The sequence below is a fragment of the Enhydra lutris genome, unplaced genomic scaffold (assembly GCF_002288905.1).
Source record: "Enhydra lutris kenyoni isolate GAN:26980312 unplaced genomic scaffold, ASM228890v2 scaffoldscaffold9, whole genome shotgun sequence".
NCBI classification, from domain to species: Eukaryota; Metazoa; Chordata; class Mammalia; order Carnivora; family Mustelidae; genus Enhydra; species Enhydra lutris.
Genome location: NW_019154093.1, coordinates 28,102,415 through 28,121,400, shown reverse-complemented (window position 1 = coordinate 28,121,400; position 18,986 = coordinate 28,102,415). Strand labels below are relative to the sequence as shown.

At 41.4% G+C, this 18,986-nt stretch overlaps 1 protein-coding gene across 2 annotated transcripts in view; it reads right to left on the bottom strand.

Annotated features, from left to right (window-relative positions):
* LOC111143154 (FGGY carbohydrate kinase domain containing) overlaps positions 1-18,986 on the bottom strand; it is a 401,671-nt gene that overhangs the window by 244,863 nt on the left and 137,822 nt on the right. For both annotated transcript variants that reach the window (XM_022496662.1, XM_022496661.1), the window contains exon 6: positions 3,990-4,105. In XM_022496662.1, coding sequence (XP_022352370.1) covers positions 3,990-4,105 — 116 coding nt within the window. The remainder of the gene's footprint in view (positions 1-3,989; positions 4,106-18,986) is intronic.

The window sequence follows — 18,986 nt, the reverse complement described above, 5'->3', positions numbered from 1 at the left end:
ACACACAACAAGGTCTGCAAAAGCACAGAGAAATGTGCTTGAAATATAGGAGGGAAGAAGCAGGGTTAGCATTTATTTGTCGCCTACCATTCATAGGTACACAATGAATATTAATTGGAAGTCAATATAGCAAGAGGGTTAGAGCAGGATTTGGAATCATCCAAACATGGGTCTGGATTCTGCCTCTACTGCTCGCAAACTGTGCAACCATCATTTAAACACTTTTCCCTTTTCTGACTGTTGGTTTCTTTAGCTGTAGAAGAGGATAAATAAAAACAACTCCATTACACAGTTTTTAAAAATCTATAAAGATAATGGTTAAAATGCAATAGTATCATGTCTGAGAAGCAGTAAACTATTAGTTTTAATTGCTACCATTAATTATGCCTTCATGGGTAAGAATATATGGTATGAGTCTTGTTTAAGTTCACACCACTAGAACCACTCTAGCCCCCGGTTCAGTGTTTTAGACCCATCTTGCCTATCCCCCTCAATTATAAGACAAGAGACCTTCCCTTGGTTCTCAGTCCTGATGGTTCTCCATCAAGGCAGCAAGCTCCTGGGTTGCTTCTAGAACAGCAGCCTAGGACCTCAGGACTTGATGGCCCTGCTCTAGCTCTAATGACCAGTGCACTCATACCCTGGTGCTATGGGCTGAACTGTGTCTTCAAAATTCACATGTCGAGGCCCTAATCCCCAATGTGACTATTCTTGGAGAGAGGGTGTGTAAAGAAGTAGTTAAAATTAAATGAGGTCAAAAGGGTAGGGCACTGGGGTGCCTGGGTGACTCTGTCAGTTGAGTGTCTGATTCCTGATTTCAGCTTAGGTCATGACCTCACATGAGATTGAGCCCTGTGTTGTGCTCCGTGCTCAGCAGGGAATCTGCCTGTGAGTCTCCCTCTCCCTCTCCTCTACCCCTCCCTCCACTTGTACTCTCGGTCTCTCTCTCTCTCTCTCTAAAATAAATACATCTTTAGAAAAAGGGTGGGGCTCAGAGCCAACAGGATCTGTGCCCTTAGAGGACGAGGCACTAGTGAGGCACTCTCTTGAGTACACTCTTTCTCTTCACATGTACAAAAAAGAGATCACATGAGCACACGGTGAGAGGCAGCTGCCAACAAGCCAGGAAAAGAGGCTTCAGAACTAAACTTGCCTTGTTGGCACTTCCCAGCCTCCAGAACTATGAGAAATAAATTTCATTGCTCTAAATCACTTAGTCTGTGGTGTTTTGCTACAGCAGCTTCACAGACTGAGACACCCAAGACATCTCTTTGCCACGCTTTTGTCTTCACTCTTGCCTTCCGTCTCCACGCCAGCGACTATGTTTGTGTCTCACACATTCTGTCAGCAGATACTCAACGTCACCTGTGCCAAGACACTCGGGGTAAGGTGCAGTGATCCCTGCCTTCCGGAAGCTTCCGGTTTAGCATCAGCTTCCTGTGTGGCTGCCCATTCTCTCTGGTGAACCGGAAGCACTGTCTAAAAACCCAGCCCTGTTGGCAGGAGTCCCAATATGCCAGCCTCTAGTCACCTCACTCAGCCCCCAGAATAAAGGTCTCACCCTATTTCCCAGTTGATGTCCAAGCTGCTGCTTCCAAATGGCTGGAACACCCAGAATTTCAAAGCCAACCAGCATATGACTTATGGTATTAACACCTTTATACACCTTATGAAGTTATACTCCACTTATCAACTGAGATCCCATCACACCTTTCTTCTGTTCAGGTATGTGCACTTGTTCCAGTATAGTTGATACTGACTTTGGGGGCTAAATCCTGGACCACTGTGTAATCCCACTGGAGGCACAACCATACAGACACACCAGCTCCCTTAGTCTCATATATCCCAATAGTCAGTGTGCTTTGGTAGCAAAGTGTGGAGTTAGACACCCTAGTTCTAATACTAACTCAACAACGTAATGGTGGACAAGGAACTGAATCCCAGTTTTCCCATCCACAAAATGGGAATAGCTATTACACCAAAAGGTTTGTGAGGGCCATATGAGATGATGTACATAAATCAACTACCAAAGGACTCAGAATATAAATGATGATGAATGACTGCTGCTTTGTTTTCTTCTTCTCTTCTCTGGTTCCAACCTCCTCCCCTTCTCTACCAGCTCAGATGCAGACGTGACTTCAGTAGAGCCACAGAAATCCCAGAATGACTCTTGCTGCATACTACTCTGTTCTTTTACCCAGATTTAGCAATTAACAGTTGAAGAGATCACAGAAAACCAAGTTAAGCTATCTATAACATAGTAGGAGAGGTGCTGCTTGAATCTTTCATGTTTCTATCCTGAAACTCTTGCCCTTCAATAGATGGGTCATGAGGATTTCCCCAGAGCAAGGTTGAACTGAAATGACCTACCATGTGACTTGCTCATCAAGGGCAGTCAGAAACTGTAGCACACAGCAGTTTTTCACCAATATTTAACAGCACAACTCTCAAGTTTTAGCTGGCCACATGCATGGACACATGGCTGCCCAGCCCATGCCACAGTCCTCAGCCACCCTTGCAGCCTCATGGGGCCGTAGAGACAAGTGCTGGTTAATGGGATGTAATCAGAAATGATGTGGCTCATTTCCATGTTATGGTCTCTCCAGAAGAATGGAGATGGATTCCTCTGGTCCTTTTCATTCCTTCCACTCACTGACTGGGAACTGATGGAAACTGGAGTGACTGACCTGGACCCAAAGTTGGAGGCCATGTTGTGACAATGACAGAGCTGGCCTGATAGTCACTTCCCTCTATTCTATTACACCAAAAAAGGGAATCACCTTCCATTTTGTAGAACCCACTGTCCTTTTCACTTTTATTGTTACAACATCTTAGCTTAAACACGAAACAGTATGAAAGGATTTCTATTTAATTAGGGATAACTGCCTGCCTGATGACAGCTGACTACAAGTGCAAGTAGTAACTCCAGGAAATAAACAACTTCCTGTGAAATGAACATGCAAACCTTTAACTCTCAAATGCCAGCTACTGTTACATGTATGTACCTAGCATCTCAACGCTTTCACCAAGGAAATCCCCCCTAGTCACCCACATCTTTATTAGCTGGCCACATAAAATGATGTCTGGGACCCTAAGGCCTGAGTCAGAAACCATGCTGTACAGCTCATGCTGTAGTTTATTCTCACTTTTATCCCTTCAATTGTTTTTCTTTCTGTTCATGGCCTTGTCTGGTTCTTTGAATCTAATTCACAAAGCATCTTCCCAGCTGATTGGGAACAATCTATATACACCCCCTTGATTATGCTATTCCCAGCTACTCCATGTGACTGTCTTCCTCAATCTAGTCCAATGTCTACAATTCTGTATTTCAATGAAGACTTCCCACAGCCTGTACCTCCACGCAGTTCCTATGAGCCCCAACACAAGGTCCAACTGGTCATGGTCTACCCAGCACAATAGACTCATTTCTCTTAGAAAAATAGGGCTGAGTTTCTGCATTTCTTTTCTTTTCTTTTTTTAAAATTTACTTGAGAGAGAGAGAGCACATGAGCAGAAAGAAGGGCAGAGGGAGAAGCAGACTTCCAGCTGAGTACGGAGACCAGATGGATGTGAAGTGCGATCCCAGGACCTTGAGATCAAGACCCGATCCAAAGGCAAACACCTAACCAACTGAGCCACCCAGATGCCCCTCTTTTTTATTTTTTTAAAGATTTTATTTACTTACTAGAGAGAGAGAGAGAGCGAGTGCACAAGTGGGGGGAGAAGCAGAGGCAGAAGGAAAATGATAAGCAGACTCCCCACTGAGCAGGGAACCTGACACGGGGCTCAATCTCAGGATACTGAGAACATGACCTGAGAACATGACTTAACTGACGGAGCCACCCAGGCATCCCCCGCATTTCAATTTATAAAAAACAAACAAACAAACAAAAAGACAATATCCTCATACACACACACACACACACACACACACACACACACACACACACAATTACTCTCCAGATGTTTTCATTTTGTTTCCTTTTTACCTATTTTGTTGTAATTATCTGCAACAAAATCTTCTAATCCAATCATCTTCCAGAAACTGTCATCCCAGCCTTTCTCTGCAGAGTATGTCCATTTGCACACCAGGGAGCAGAGAGACCTAAGTAAATGGAAGAAAAGTAGAACCAATAACGTAAGTCAGGCTTCCTCTATATTTCACCAAATACCTAGCCGGATATCTGCATTAGTGTTAAAAAAGTAGAATAAGCCAAAGTAAGTAATTACACATCCCTATTTATATACAAAGTCTCCCTTTCCACCTGGGCATGGGTTGGTGGTTGTGGGGCTGAGTGATGGGTAAATGTGTATTCATGATCTACTCTGTTTGTGCATGTTTAAAATTCTCTATAATAAAAAAGGTAAAAAGAAATTGAGAAAGTAGCTGGTGTACTTTTACAGCCTAAAGCAACATTTAACAGGAGGAAGACTGGAATGCTGGAAGGTACTTTCCTCTCCAACTTTATTTCTCATACATTTACCCTTAGTATTCTACACTCCAACCAAAAAAAAAAAAAAAAAAATCATTTGCAGCTTTCTTGAACAAAAAAAAAAATTCTTGCACATTTTTGTGCCTTTGCCCTACTCCTTTTTGTTTGGAAAATTTTTCCCAGATTCTTCCCCCTGGTTACTCAAATACTTCTCCAGCCTAGGCTGAGTTTCCACTGACTTCAACATCGGCCATAGAAGCTTCTTTCAAGAAGCTCTCCAAAGGCAAATGAAACAAAAGCAAAAATGAACTTTGAGGATTTCATCAAGATAAAAAGCTTCTGCACAGCAAAGGAAACAGTCAACAAAACTAAGAGGCAACCCACGGAATGGGAGAAGATATTTGCAAATGACACTACAGATAAAGGGCTGATATCCAAGATCTATAAAGAACTTCTTTCACTCAATACTCAAAAAACTAATAACCCAGTCAATAAATGGGCAGAAGACATGAACAGACAAAAGACATACAAATGGCTAACAGACACATGAAAAAGTGTTTAACATCATTAGCCATCAGGGAAAAACAAATCAAAACCACAATGAGATACCACCTTGCACCAGTTAGAATGGAAAAAATTGACAAGGCAAGAAACAACAAATGTTGGAGAGGTTGTGGAGAAAGGGGAAACCTCTTGCACCGTTGGTGGGAATGCAAGTTGGTGCAGCCACTATGAAAAAGAGTATGGAGGTTCATCAAGATGTTCAGAACAGAGCTACCCTATGAGCCAGCAAATGCACTATAGGGTATTTATTCCAAAGATAAAGATGCAGTGAAAAGAAGGGGCACATGCACCCCAATGTTCACAGCAGCAATGTCTACAATAGCCAAACTGTGGAAGGAGCCGAGATGCTCTTCAACAGATGAATGGATAAAGAAGATGTGGTTCATATATACAATGGAATATTACTCAGTCATCAGAAACAATGAATACCCACCATTTGCACTGACATGGATGGGACTAGAGGGGATTATGTTAAGTGAAGTAAATCAAGTAGAGAAAGACAATTATCATACGGTTTCACTCATATGTGAAACATAAGCAATAGCATGGAGGCCCATGGGGAAGGGAGGGAAATCCAAAGGGGGAGAAATCAGAGAGGGAGACGAACCATGAGAAACAATGGGCCCTGAGAAACAATCTGGGGGTTTCGAAGCGGGAGGAGGGTGGGGGGGGCAGAGAGGTAAGAGGGTGATGAGTATTGAGGAGGGCATGAGCTGTGATGAGCACTGGGTGTTATATTTAACTAATGAATCACTTGGAACACTGCATCAAGGACTAATTATGTACTATACAGTGGCTAACTGAACATAATTAAAAAAAAAATAATTACCAAAAAAAAAAAAAAAAAAAAAGGCCAGGGTCCTTTCATTCCCTGAGGTGTTGTGTGAGCAGCTTGCAACTCCCAGAATAACTTGTCACCATCAGGCAAGCTGACCTACCAGCCCACTAGGGGTGGAGGATGTACTTTGTAGAATTACAAATGCAGGTAGGGGGCTGCGAAAGACTGCCGGGACACTAGCAGGCTGAACTGTGTCACAGATGGGCAGCCAGGGAGGAGCGCAGTCCCCAGGGAGAAGAGGCCACTGGCTCTTTGTTCTCTGGAGCCAGAGTGCCAGGGCAGACATTCCTGGGCCTTCACTGCTCTCGGGTTTGTTAATGCCGAACAGACTGTAACATCCAGGTGTAAGTTGAAAGAGGAGCGATTGGTGAGCAGGGAGAACAAAAACAATATCTAAGTTCAGGGACTAGTTCACATGAGAGTGGATTCCAAGAAACATGTATAGGAGGCAGGTCACTCTGAAGAGACAATGGTGAAGCCACAGGGACTGAGCATCACAAAGGGACGCAGAGAGAGCTCAGAAGGAGGCGAGAAAGACTTTCTGAATGAGAACCACTGATTTTCAGTTTTCAATTTCAAAGTTTCTGCAGAAGGACTAAAAAGAAAATCACTGGCACTGTTGAAATTCAAATGAATGGTCTGGAAGACCAAATGAACAACGTATCATACTACCCAGAGCAAAGACACAAGAGAGAAATGATGAGAGAGGCGTGGAGAGTAGATCCAGCAGCGTAACATGAGAATAACTAGAATTCCAAAAGGGACTTTTTTTTTAAGAGAAAAGGAAAAATTAAAAAAGATACACACACCCAAAAAAAGATGAAAGAGATGCTATAATTAAATGAATACAGTACCAATTTGGGGTTGTTGTTTTTTTTTAATATACTGAGTGAAGCAAGATTTAAGCTTGCAGATTAAAACTCTCATTAAGTCCAGGAAGTGAATCCAGGAAATACTTGAATTTCAAGTGTAAACATAAAATTATACAAGCTTCCAGACAGAAAGAATAAGTTACTGCAAAGGCAAGAGATTCAGACTAGCTAAGGAATTCTCATCTACACCTCTGGAATGTGGAGGACAGTGGAACAACGTACAGACTATTAAGAAAAATGATCCAAGAATCCTATGCCCAGACAAAATATTATTCAGCTGTCAGGCCAAAAGAAAAACATTTTCAACATGTGAGGATTCAAAAAGCAAACTTCCCATATATGTGCTCTGAGGACAATACTTGAGAATGAACTTAACCAAAAAACAAGTGATTCCCATAAGGGAAATCAAAGACAAGAGGAGCCAGTGGTGGTGAGCACTGACGTTCACTCTCTCTTCATATGTGTGCACACACATATGTGCACATACAGACACATATTTAAATCTACATAGATGATGATAAATAATGTAAGCAGGAATTTGGAATACTAGTTTTTCTGGAACACCTTCCTGCTATATTAGAAGGAAAAATTTAGTAATGGCCCGGAAGTGAAAATACTGTGAGCAGAACCTCAGACCCAGAAACTAAAGAAGGGGTACACAGAAGAAGTACGCAGATACATGCATATGTATGTCTGAGCAGAACGTTAAGTTTAGTGCATGGAATGAGAAGGTAATTTCTAACAGAAACAAAGAGCTTAGTAGAACTCTCAAAATAGCAAGGAATAAAAAAAGAATAAAGAGAAAGTTAAGATGTCAACGAAACCAAACTAAACCAATCAAAAGGGAAATGGAAAGAGGGTACTGGAATATAAACAGAAAATAAAAATACCATAGAAAGAATAAAGTCACTTATTTCAGTTATGACAACAAATGTTAACAGGCTGAATTCCACAAGTGGTTAAAAGATAACAGTAATCACATTGGGGTAAAACTGAGTTACATCTTGTTTACAATACAGATTTTCTTAATGTGATAAAAAGGTTTTTTATAAAAAGGTCAACAACGAGGTGTGCCTGGGTGGTGCAGTTGGTTAAGTATCTGACTCTTGGTTTAGGCTCAGGTTCTCATCTCAGGGTCATGAAAGTGAGCCCCCCATCAGGCTCTGCAGTCAGCATGGAATCTGCTCAGGATTCTCTCTCCCTCTCCCTCTGTCCTTCCTCCACCCTCCCCCTGGCTCTCTCTCTAAAATAAATAAATAAATATTTTTTTAAAAGGTCAACAAAGAAATAACAAATACAAATTTTTAAAATGACAATTTAAATATCAGGCAAAGTAGAATACAAGATCAAAAATATTAGCCAAGACTAAGAAGGGCATTCTATAATGACAAAATACTCAATCTGAGAATATTATTGCACATTAAATTTCATGAATGAAAAACATATTGTGAAATATATAAAACAAGAGCTCCCAGATTAAAAAAAAAAAAGCCACTTGAAAAGAGAATTTATTTAAAGATTTTATGCACTTTCAGAATTTAAGGAAACAAGTAAACCAAAAGAATAATAATATTACTATTGAGGAATTAAAGGACTCAAATACAATCAGTAAGCTCAACTCTGTATGTTCACATAGGGCAAGAGAAAGGGAAAACATTTTATAATACAAGCAGAGACTAGATAGGCAAAATGGTATTTTACAAAGAAATTTTGAGTTTAAAAGTTTTTATTAGAAATGAAACAAGTCTGAAAATTAATAACCTAAGCAGACAACTTAAGAAATGATGAAAAACAAAAATAGATTAAATTGAAAAAAAGATCAAATGGCGTAGTAAAGATAAAAACATATGAAAGATATAACAAGATAAAATTCCAGTAATCAAGAGAGCCAAAACATGATTCTAAGAAAAGACAATACAAAAACAAACAAACAAACAAACAAAAAACCTCTGGTAAAATTAAGGAAGGAAAAAGGAGAGAAGGAAAAAATAACAAATATCATGAATGAAAATGGGGGATGTAACTACAGAAAAAGCAGACATTAACAGAAAAAAGAGATTAAGTAAATAACATTATGCTAGCACATTTCAAAATTTAGATGGGACAGAAAATTTACTAGAAAGACAGAACTTACCAAAACTGACTCAAGAAAACACAACAAAACCGTAATAAACTTATTACCATTAAAAAAATAAGCCACTAGTTAAAAATTATCCTTCAAATAAAATTTTAAGCCTGCATGGTTGTACCAGAAACTATTAACAAATGTTCAAGGAACAAAGCACTCCACGTTATTTCAAAGACTAGAAGAAATGCTCCCTAAGTTATTTATGAAGGTAGGATAACTATATTATAAAACCAAACAAAGAGAGCATTAGAAACACAAACCAGAGGCCACTCTCACATTACGAATGAGGGCATAAAAATTCTAAGCAAGGTATGACCAAATTTTACATAAAAATGAGAAAAAAGTACAACATGAACAACATTCCAAAACATTTTAATAACTGAAGATCTATGCATGTATTCTGCCCCAGTATTTTATTAAAGGGGGGAAAATGATCAACTCATATTGAAGGAAAAAAAGTATTTGATGAAGTTAAAGGCCACATCAAGATAGAAACTCCTTTTTTAAAAAAAGATTTTCTTTAATCACTTGAGAGAGAGAGCATGAGAGGGGAGAAAGTCAGAGGGAGAAGCAGACTCCCCGTAGAGCTGGGAGCTCAATGCAGGATGTGATCCCGGGACTCTGGGATCATGACCTGAGTCGAAGGCAGTTGCTCAACCAACAGAGCCACCCAGGCACCCTCAAAATAGAAACTCTTAATGAAGTAGCAACAATAGAAGCTTCTGCTTCTAAGCATGGTGGACTAACAGGGACTGTATTTTACCTCCCCAACCACACCTTGAGAAACTGGAAAAGTAGGAAAAAAATTATGACACAACTGCTCTCAGACCCTGAACAACAGGCAACACAGAACTGTGATCCCTGAGAGAAGGAAACAAATGAGGTGAGCCTGAAAATCACTCTGGCTTTCTGCCAGGAAGCCCATACCTGACCACAAAGCAGAAAGAAGGATGCCAAGGAAAACAAGTCAGGTCACAAAACTGAGAAGACTGAGATGAGAATTCAGGGAATCAAGGTGCCTGGAAGCTGTGATGGCACAGACATGCAAGGAGTAGGTAGGTCTGCAGAAAGAGGGCCTTGGAAAGCTGCACAGGAGTCCCACAAAATCTTCAACTATGAAGATGCAGATAACAGATACTCTAAGAGGTCTGGTGAGAAGTGACTGAAAGGCTGTGAGCTGAGACATTCTCAGGGCTCACAAAGACCTGAGAATGGGAATCACCTGAGTGACTAAAATTAGAGTGGAACGTCTTCATTGATCACTTGGGACATTCAGTGGAAACCCCAAAGAATGCCTTAGAAGTGTAACTGAACTTTCCTGTGTAAAGGTTACAATAAACAAAGTTTTGAAGGAAGATTCCAAAAGATAAAACAAAGCCAAACATTATCCAAAAGATAATACATTAAGAGCTAGAAAAAGTAGCTCCAACAGTCATTAGAAAAAAGACAACAAAACCCAGACACTGATCAACATAAAATTAACAATGTCAGCATCCAATAAAAAATATTTGAATAAACAATGTCCAATTTTTTAAAAATTTGATAAAAGCTATCAACCCACAGAGCTATGCTCACTGAAACCAATGCAAGATAAACACAAAGAAAACCGTATCAAGATACATTACATGATCAAATTATTAAAAAACAAAAAGTTGAGGATCTTAAAGGCAGTCAGAAAAAAGACACATGATACAAGAACAGTCCAACAAGGTCAGCAGACTTTTTACCAGAAATAATGCAACCCAGAAAAAAGTGGACTAATGTCTTAAAAGTACTGAAAAGTTTTAAAAAGGAAACATCAAACTAGAATTCTATATTCAGAAAAAAAGCTTTTCAAGCAATTAATATGAAGTAGTCTTTTTCAAAAAAAAAAAAACAAACAGAATTCATTTCCAAGAAACTTGCATTGTAGGACATGTTAAAAGGCATTTCTGTAGGGAAGAGGAAGAGGATACTAGTAGAAATATGAATTGATACAAAATAAGGAAAAAGTATCAGAATCAGTAAATATGTGAGTAGATGCAAGAGGCAGGTTTTCATTTTAAGTTTCTTTAAAAGAGAATTGACTATGACTCTTTATCTTTAAAAAATAATTTAGTAAAAACCCCCAATGTACTGTGGGGCTTATATGTACAAACAAAACATGACTATAAGAGCAAAAATGATAGATATGAACGATGTTATATGTGATGGGGTGTAAAATTATTTTAAGGAAAACTGTGATAACTTAAAAGATGAGTATTATATATCCTAGAGGAGCCAGTTAAAAAAAAGGATATAAAATCAATAAGCTAATTTGGGAGATAAAAATGGAATACTAAAAACATTTCAGTAATCTGGAAGAAGGCAAGAAAAGGAAAAAATTACATAGAATACACAGAACAAATAAAAGGCAAAAAGCAAGATGGTAGATTAAAACCTAGCCTAAAGGGGCGCCTGGGTGGCTCAGTGGGTTAAAGCCTCTGCCTTCGGCTCAGGTCATGATCCCAGGGTCCTGGGATCGAGCCAGATTCGCATTGGGCTCTCTGCTCAGCAGGGAGTCTGCTTCCCTTGCTCTCTCTCTGCCTGCCTCTCTGCCTACTTGTGATCCCTATCTGTCAAATAAATAAATAAAATCTTTAAAAAAAAAAAACTAGCCTAAAAATTTCAATGAAAAGGCAAAAATTGTCAGGCTGGACTAAAAAATTAAAAAATGAACTCGAACTCCATTCTCTCTGTAAGAAAGTTATTTAAACACTACAGACAAAGGGCTGATATCTAAGATCTATAAAGAACTTCTCAAACTCAACACCCAAGGACAGATAATCAAGTCAAAAAGTGGGCAGAAGACATGAATAGACACTTCTCCAAAGAAGACATACAAATGGCTAACAGACACATGAAAAAATGTTCATCATTGTTAGCCATCAGAGAAATTCAAATCAAAACCACAGTGAGAGGGCACCTGGGTGGTTCAGTTGGTTAAGCAGCTGCCTTCAGCTCAGGTCATGATCCTGGAGTCCCAGGATCAAGTCCCACATCGGGCTCCCAGCTCCTTGGGGAGTCTGCTTCTCCCTCTGACCTCCCCTCTCATGCTCTCTCTCTCTCAAATAAATAAATAAAATCTTAAAAAAAAAAAAAAAAAAAAACACAGTGAGATACCACCTTACACCAGTCAGAATGGCAAAAATCAACAAGGCAAGAAACAACAAATGCTGGAGAAGTTGTGGAGTAGGGGAACCTTTTTGCACTGTTGGTGGGAATGCAAATTGGTGTAGCCACTTAGAAAAACAGTGTGGAGATTCCCTAAGAAATTAAAAATAGAGCTATCCTATGACTTGGAAATTGCACTACTGGGTATTTACCCCAAGGATACAGATGTAGTGAAAAGAAGGGCTATATGTACTCCAATGTTCATAGCAGCAATGTCCACAACAGCCAAACTGTGGAAGGAGCCGAGATGCCCTTAAACAGAAGAATGGATAAAGAAGATGTGGTCCATATACACAATAGAATATTACTCAGCCATCAGAAAGGATGAATACCCAACTTTTGCATCAACATGGATGGGCCTGGAGATTATGCTGAGTGAAATAAATCAAACAGAGAAAGTCAATTAACATATGGTTTTACTTATTTGTGGAACATAAGGAATAGCATGGAGGACATTAGGAGAAGGAAGGGAAAAATGAAGGGGGAGAAATCGGAGTGGGAGATGAACCATGAGAGACTATGGACTCTGGGAAACAAACAGAGGGTTTTAAAGGGGCGGGGGTTGGGGTAATGGGTGAGCCTGGTGATGGGTATTAAGGAGGGCACGGACTGCATGGAGCAAGGGGTGTTATATGCAAACAATGAATCGTGGAACACTACATCAAAAACTAATGATGTACTGTATGGTGACTGACATAACACAATATAAAAAAAAAGATGCAAGACAGGTTCAACAGTGGAAAGAGAGAAAAATATATGCTAGTCACATACTGATAGTAAGTACAAGTGGCTGTATGAATATCAGAAAATAAACTTCAGAACAAGAATTATTACCAGGGAAAAAAGAGGTGCATTACATAATAACAAAAGGGTCAATTCACCAGGATGACTCGTGGGGTCAAGAAGAAATTGTAGTTTGTCAGAATGGCAACTTAAACTCAACTAAGTTTGATTTCTTCCTGTTTTGTTTTAGCTCTACCAAGCTTGCATTATCAAGCAATGTGAAACTGTACATGACATCAAAGGTTCACAACGGCGTAACTGGATGTGACCACCTAAGGTCCCCCTTGGTTTTTTTTACACAGGTCTGCCTAAAACTTCCCAGTCTCAGCAGTCCATGTTGATTAAAAGGTCTGACAGGCTGGAGGGGTCCAGAACTGTGGGCTTGCTGTCTTTTTATTGTATTTTAGATAAGAGCCTGTTTGAGGGGGGAAGGTCAGGAGGGACTAAAGCACCTACCTCCTTCTGATAAAAGAATGTTACTTTGTTTCATTTCCTGACGCTCCATCGAGCCTTCTGGGAATTTCAGCACCTCTGGTCTGGCCATGACCTCCCACAGCAGGGACCCTATCTGCCTTATTCATCACGCCACTCCCAGCACCAGGCACAGTGCCTCTCTGGCAAGTTTTGAGAGCTCAATCCATGTTTATTAAGTAAATGAATGAGAACCCTAGGATGTCAATTACAGGAGGAAACTTTTAGGCTCCTAATAAGGCCTGGATCTCCAGTTTTCCCTCTCACATAGGCTCTAGAAGAGAAAAGGCTAGATTCTTGACTCCTGGAGCGACCAAGAGCAGCAACAGAACACTGGATTCCTTGCACAAACCAAACACTTTGATAGAACAAGGACCGCTTTTCAAAAATGTGATGCATCTACCTTACATATCTCCCATCACCTACTTCCCCAGCCACAAAAACACGCAGAATCTCTAACACATCCTCCTTTCTTTCTTGAAAAAAAAAAAAAGCAAAAAACAAAAAGGGCCTTCCAGCTAAAGATGACAGATTAATGACATATGTTGACCTCTGCTCCCTTTAAAGGTTCCAGTAAAATGGCAGTATAAGGATATTTTAAGAAGGCAAAAACCCACAATGACAAAGCTAACAGGAGAGATGATAGCAACAGAGATGTGAAAGGCAGAAAACACAGATGGATGAGTTGTAAGGCCCTTGGCAGACTTGGAAAGATAAAACCTAAGTAGCTGAGAGAAAAGTCCAGAAGCACAACAATTTCCCTGCAAAGGTACCAGGTACTTCAGAAAGTGGGAATATAGGTGCGGCTAAAAACGGCAAGATGGTTAAAAGCTGCGTAAGCAGGGAGTAGACCCCCATGTGCCCTCAAGAGAAGCAAGCAGGGTACTCTGTCTCCTGTACCCTGAGAGACAACAAAGGTCCGTCTGAGACTGAGTAGGGTACAAGGCCCCGCTACAAGTAGGAGCACTTTGACAAGAACAGGAGATAAAGTAAGGAAATGCCTCTTTGCAGGTCAGCCCTCAAGCTCTTTCCCCCAACTCAACACCCAGAGCTCTGGCTGCCGGGTTTATAACCCCAAGATTCGTTTTTGGGGAATCACAGCAGACAAAAGGAGAGATGGAAGGCCAGCAGGGAGGGCAAGCTGAGAGATAAGCCACTCTAGTCTTAGGAGGAGTAAAACCCATTTTTGATGATGACTAGTAGTAACTGATAGAATGATCATCATCGCCATCATCCTCCTCCTAATAAAACACAACAGCTCAGAAAATATTGCCTGTGGACCACTGTGTTTATATCAAGGCTTTTGAGGCAGGGAGGAGCCCCCAACTCTGAGAGAAACAAAGGGAAAGTGCCACCAGGATTCTACCCACACTCCTGAGACCATGAAGAAGCCTTAGTAGGAGCACAAATTTCTGACTTCCCTGCTTTTACCCAGAGCAAGGCACACATCAAAAGCACACGCCTGCTGAGTTCCAGAGTTCAGATCATTGCCATGCCTTTCTCAACAAGATTTGATAAAAATGAAGTCGGCGCTGCTGTATTATTTATATGCAGTTCACTGTACTGAGATTGCCAGGCCCCCACTTTCAAGGGAAGCCTTTTGTTCTCTGCTTGGGGAAGGCAGGACCTGGAGAGTCTCAATCGAACAAGCCAGTGAATAACAGAATAATCAGAGCCCAAGAGTGGGGATAAATTACCCAGCTATTCCTGGCTATGCCTTCGGCACCTCCCAGGCCTGCGATGGCTCTGTTCTTCCAAGCCATACAATAGACCGGATCCCCATCTCTGAAGGCAGGGCTCAGGGGGGAGATATGACTGCGGCTGGATTGCCGATCGTATCAGCAAAGACACCAAGACGGCCTTCTTTCTGAAGAGGCACCCCTGCACCAATCAGAGCCACTTCTGAGAAAGAGGTGTCCGACTCCAGGCTCGGTCCTACTGGCTCTGCACCTCATCAAGACTTGCCGACAGGTCCGTGACAGACCGAAATAATGCAGGCAATGATGCAATGCAGGGCAATATGAAACTGCCTTTTCAGGGAGACCTGCCGATAACATGGCTTGAACATGGCTGTGACAAGATGGGGGGCAAGAAAGAAATGAATAAATAATCCAGTTCAGGGAGTTTCCCAATGCTCCCAAGGAAAAAGAGATGTAAGAGTCGGAAAACAAAAGATCCTAAGTCACTGCTGAAACATTCTAAGCTCTTGGGGAAGCTCTGGACTCATGGACCTGGATTTATCTCCTAAAAAATAAGGATAATAATGATTAGAGGCAAAATGGGAGGTGGGGGATAAAAGGGCGAAGGGAAGGAACTTAGGGACAGGTCCTAAGTCCCTGCCACAGACCAAGCACTGTACCCAGGACTTTTTTTTTTCTTTTTTTAAGATTTTATTTATTTGTCAGAGAGAGAGAGAGATAGCACAAGTTGGGAGAGTGGTAGGCAGAGGAAGAAGCAGGCTCCCCACTAAGCAAGGAGCCCAATGCAGAACTTGATCCCAGGGCCCCAGAGTCATGACCTGAGCCAGAGGCAGACACTCAACTGACTGAGCCTCCCAGGCATCCCTGTGCCCATACTTTGATATAGGTTATTGCAATTGATCCCGTAACAAAATGGTAAGGATGTTATCAGTGTCCCCATTCAACAGAGAAGGACATGAGGCTCACATGAGTTGGGTAACTCATCTGAGGTCATATATTAGGAAAGAGCAAAGCAGAAGTTTAAACACCCTGGTCTGCTCAATTAAAAGTCTACATTGGTTCAACAGGTGCTTTTTCAGGTCCATTCATGAATAGATATTTACAAATCAGAGCATGGGAAAGAGTGTAATACATTTGAGATATTTGATTTCACTGTGTTTATTTTGAGTGTTATCTCCTTTTCTTAATATGGGGGAAATATAAAAATAAAAGCAGACGAAAAAACACAGAGATCTGAGGGGCAAAGAAGCAGCTGTTTGAGGTTGCCTGTGAAGACGTTCCAGTAAAACATAAGATGTTCGAGAGATGCACACCATCACCCGGGACACAAGGACAAGAGTGAGATGCTCCCTCAAGAGGCAAACATGGACATTGCTTTTGAGAGTTCAAGCTGTGAAGTCAACTCACATTGAGGAGGAGTAGAAATAGGCAAAATGAGCATGAAAAGACACAGTGGCTTCTAGAACTCAGGGTTCACAGCGAGAAGATCGAAGGCATTTAGATGGCAAAAGAAAGAAGTTGCGATCAGACGGTGGTTAGTCTGCATGGAGCAGAAGGAGCAGGAGCCAGGGAAGTGCCCGTGGGGACATGGAATAGATGGAAAGTTTTCAAAATTTTCAAGATACCGCGTCTCTAAGAAAAGGAAGGAAAGGAAAGGAACTGAAAAATGAAATGGAAAAGAAAAAGAAACAAAAAGAAAAACAGCCTCAAAACTGGATTCTAGAGGGATGAATAGGCAGAGCACAGAGGATTTTTAGCAATGAAACTGTAGGATATTATAATGGTGGATACATGTCATATGTTGGTTCAAACTCATCGAGTAGCCAACACCAAGAGTGAACAGTAACATAAGCCATGGGGGTGCGCCTGGGTTGCTCTGCCGGTTAAGCGTCTGACTTCGGCTCAGGTCATGATCTCTGGGTCCTGGGATTGAGCCCCACATCGGGCTTCCTGCTCAGTAGGGAGCCCCACATCGGGCTTCCTGCTTCTTTCTGGATTCCTCTGCCCCTCCCCACACCTCATTCTCTCTCTCAATAATAAATAAATAAAATCTCTGTCTCTCAGGAATAAATAAATAAATATGTAATCTTTTTAAAAAAATGTAATGTAAGGGGCCCCTGGGTGGCTCAGTGGGTTAAAGCCTCTGCCTTCGGCTCAGGTCATGATCTCAGGGTCCTGGCATTGAGCCCCGCATCAGGCTCTCTGCTCAGCGGGGAGCCTGCTTCCCCCACCCCCTGTGCCTGCCTCTCTGTCTACTTGTGATCTCTGTCAGATAGATAAATAAAGTCTTAAAAAAAAAAAAAAGTACGTTCAAAAAAAATGTAATGTAAGCCATGGACTTTAGATGGACGCACGATGACAATGTGTCAACATAGTTCCACTACTTGTATTGAATGCACCACTCCGGGAAAACGTGGATAAGGGGCAGGCTGTGCATGTGTGGGGGTGGGGCTGTATTGGACATCTTTGTACCTTCCAATCAATTGTGCTGTGAACCTAAAACGCTCTAAAAAATTAAAGTGTATTAAAAACAACCAACCAACCAACTAACCTCACTTCTCAAATGTCCCTCAAGGAGCAAGACCCAGAAACTGGTAGAAACAATAAGTTTGGTCTTCAGGAAAATGCAGTCCAGCTTGCTAATTCACATCAAGAACGCAGTGATTTTGTAACTTAGGCATCTAAGCCACTCTGAGTAAATATCATCCCTTGAGCCCAAGGGATTCACAGTCTCTCAGGGCCAGAAGAACACCTGAGATCACCTGTTGACATGGGCAGAGCTGGCACATGAACCCAACAGTTAGCTTCAGAGCTCTTATCCTTAACCATTACATACACTGCCTCCAGGAACACAACCCTTGCACGATAAGGGGATTTCACAGATAAGAGGAACACCCGAGAAGGAGGGCAACTCTACTTGGGGAATATTAAGGGAGCTTCCCACAGGGGAGTAGCTTGAGCTGTGAGTCCTGAAATAGGAGGCCCTCACCAGGTAGACAGAGGGTGCAGAGACCTTTCAGGAATAGTGCGTATATCAAGAAACTCAGTTCAAGCATGATCCTGCCTCCGGAGAGCAGATGGACTAACAGACTCCTAAGGACTCTTCCCGGCTCCCGATTTCACTGCTCATACGAGGAAGACATTACCGAGCAGTACAAACCACAGGTTCTGGATTGACATGGTGATGCCATCATTCACTAGTGAGTGAGAGAGCCTCCCTGTACTTCATTTCCTTCATCTATTAAGGACAGCAATAGCACCAGATAAATGGGACCAGATAAACAGGAATTTGCCTCATAAATTCAATAAAGTTGAGTTAATCCACATAAAGCAGGTAGCACAGTCCCTGGTCCACAGCACATGCCCGACAAAAGGTGGTAAATTTTCTTCTCATTTTCATCAATGTGAGCAGTTTCCTCAACATCTCATAGCTTTCTCTGAGGAAGAAAATTTCAATGAAAGAGAAATAATCAAATGAAAACTCACTTTGATGCCATGCTAAGGACACTACAAATAAGATGGGTTTTCAGCTCTAACTTGATGAGCATTATCTGACCTAAATGAGCCTGATGATGTAAACCATCCAGCACAGCCCTGCTCAACTCAACATAAAACTGAGTTGAAAACCCAATTCTTGGGGTGCCTGGGTGGCTCAGTTGGTTAAACAACTGACTTCGACTCAGGGCATGATCCTAGAGTCGCAGGATCAAGTCCCACATTGGGCTCCCTGCTCAGTGGGGAGCCTGCTTCTCCCTCTGACCTTTCCCCTCTCATGTTCTCTCTTGCTCTTTCTCTCTTTCATTCTCTCTCTCTCAAATAAATAAATAAAAATAAATAAAAGTAAAATATTTAAGAAAACCCAATTCTTGGTTCATATCTTGAACTTAAATGCCAATAGTGGGCCCAAACTGGGCCCTTTCCTCAAAGCTAGGAGCAAAGCCACTCAGAACACTATTCATGGAGTGGTTCATTATTCCCCAAACATATTTTTTGCCAGCACTGAGC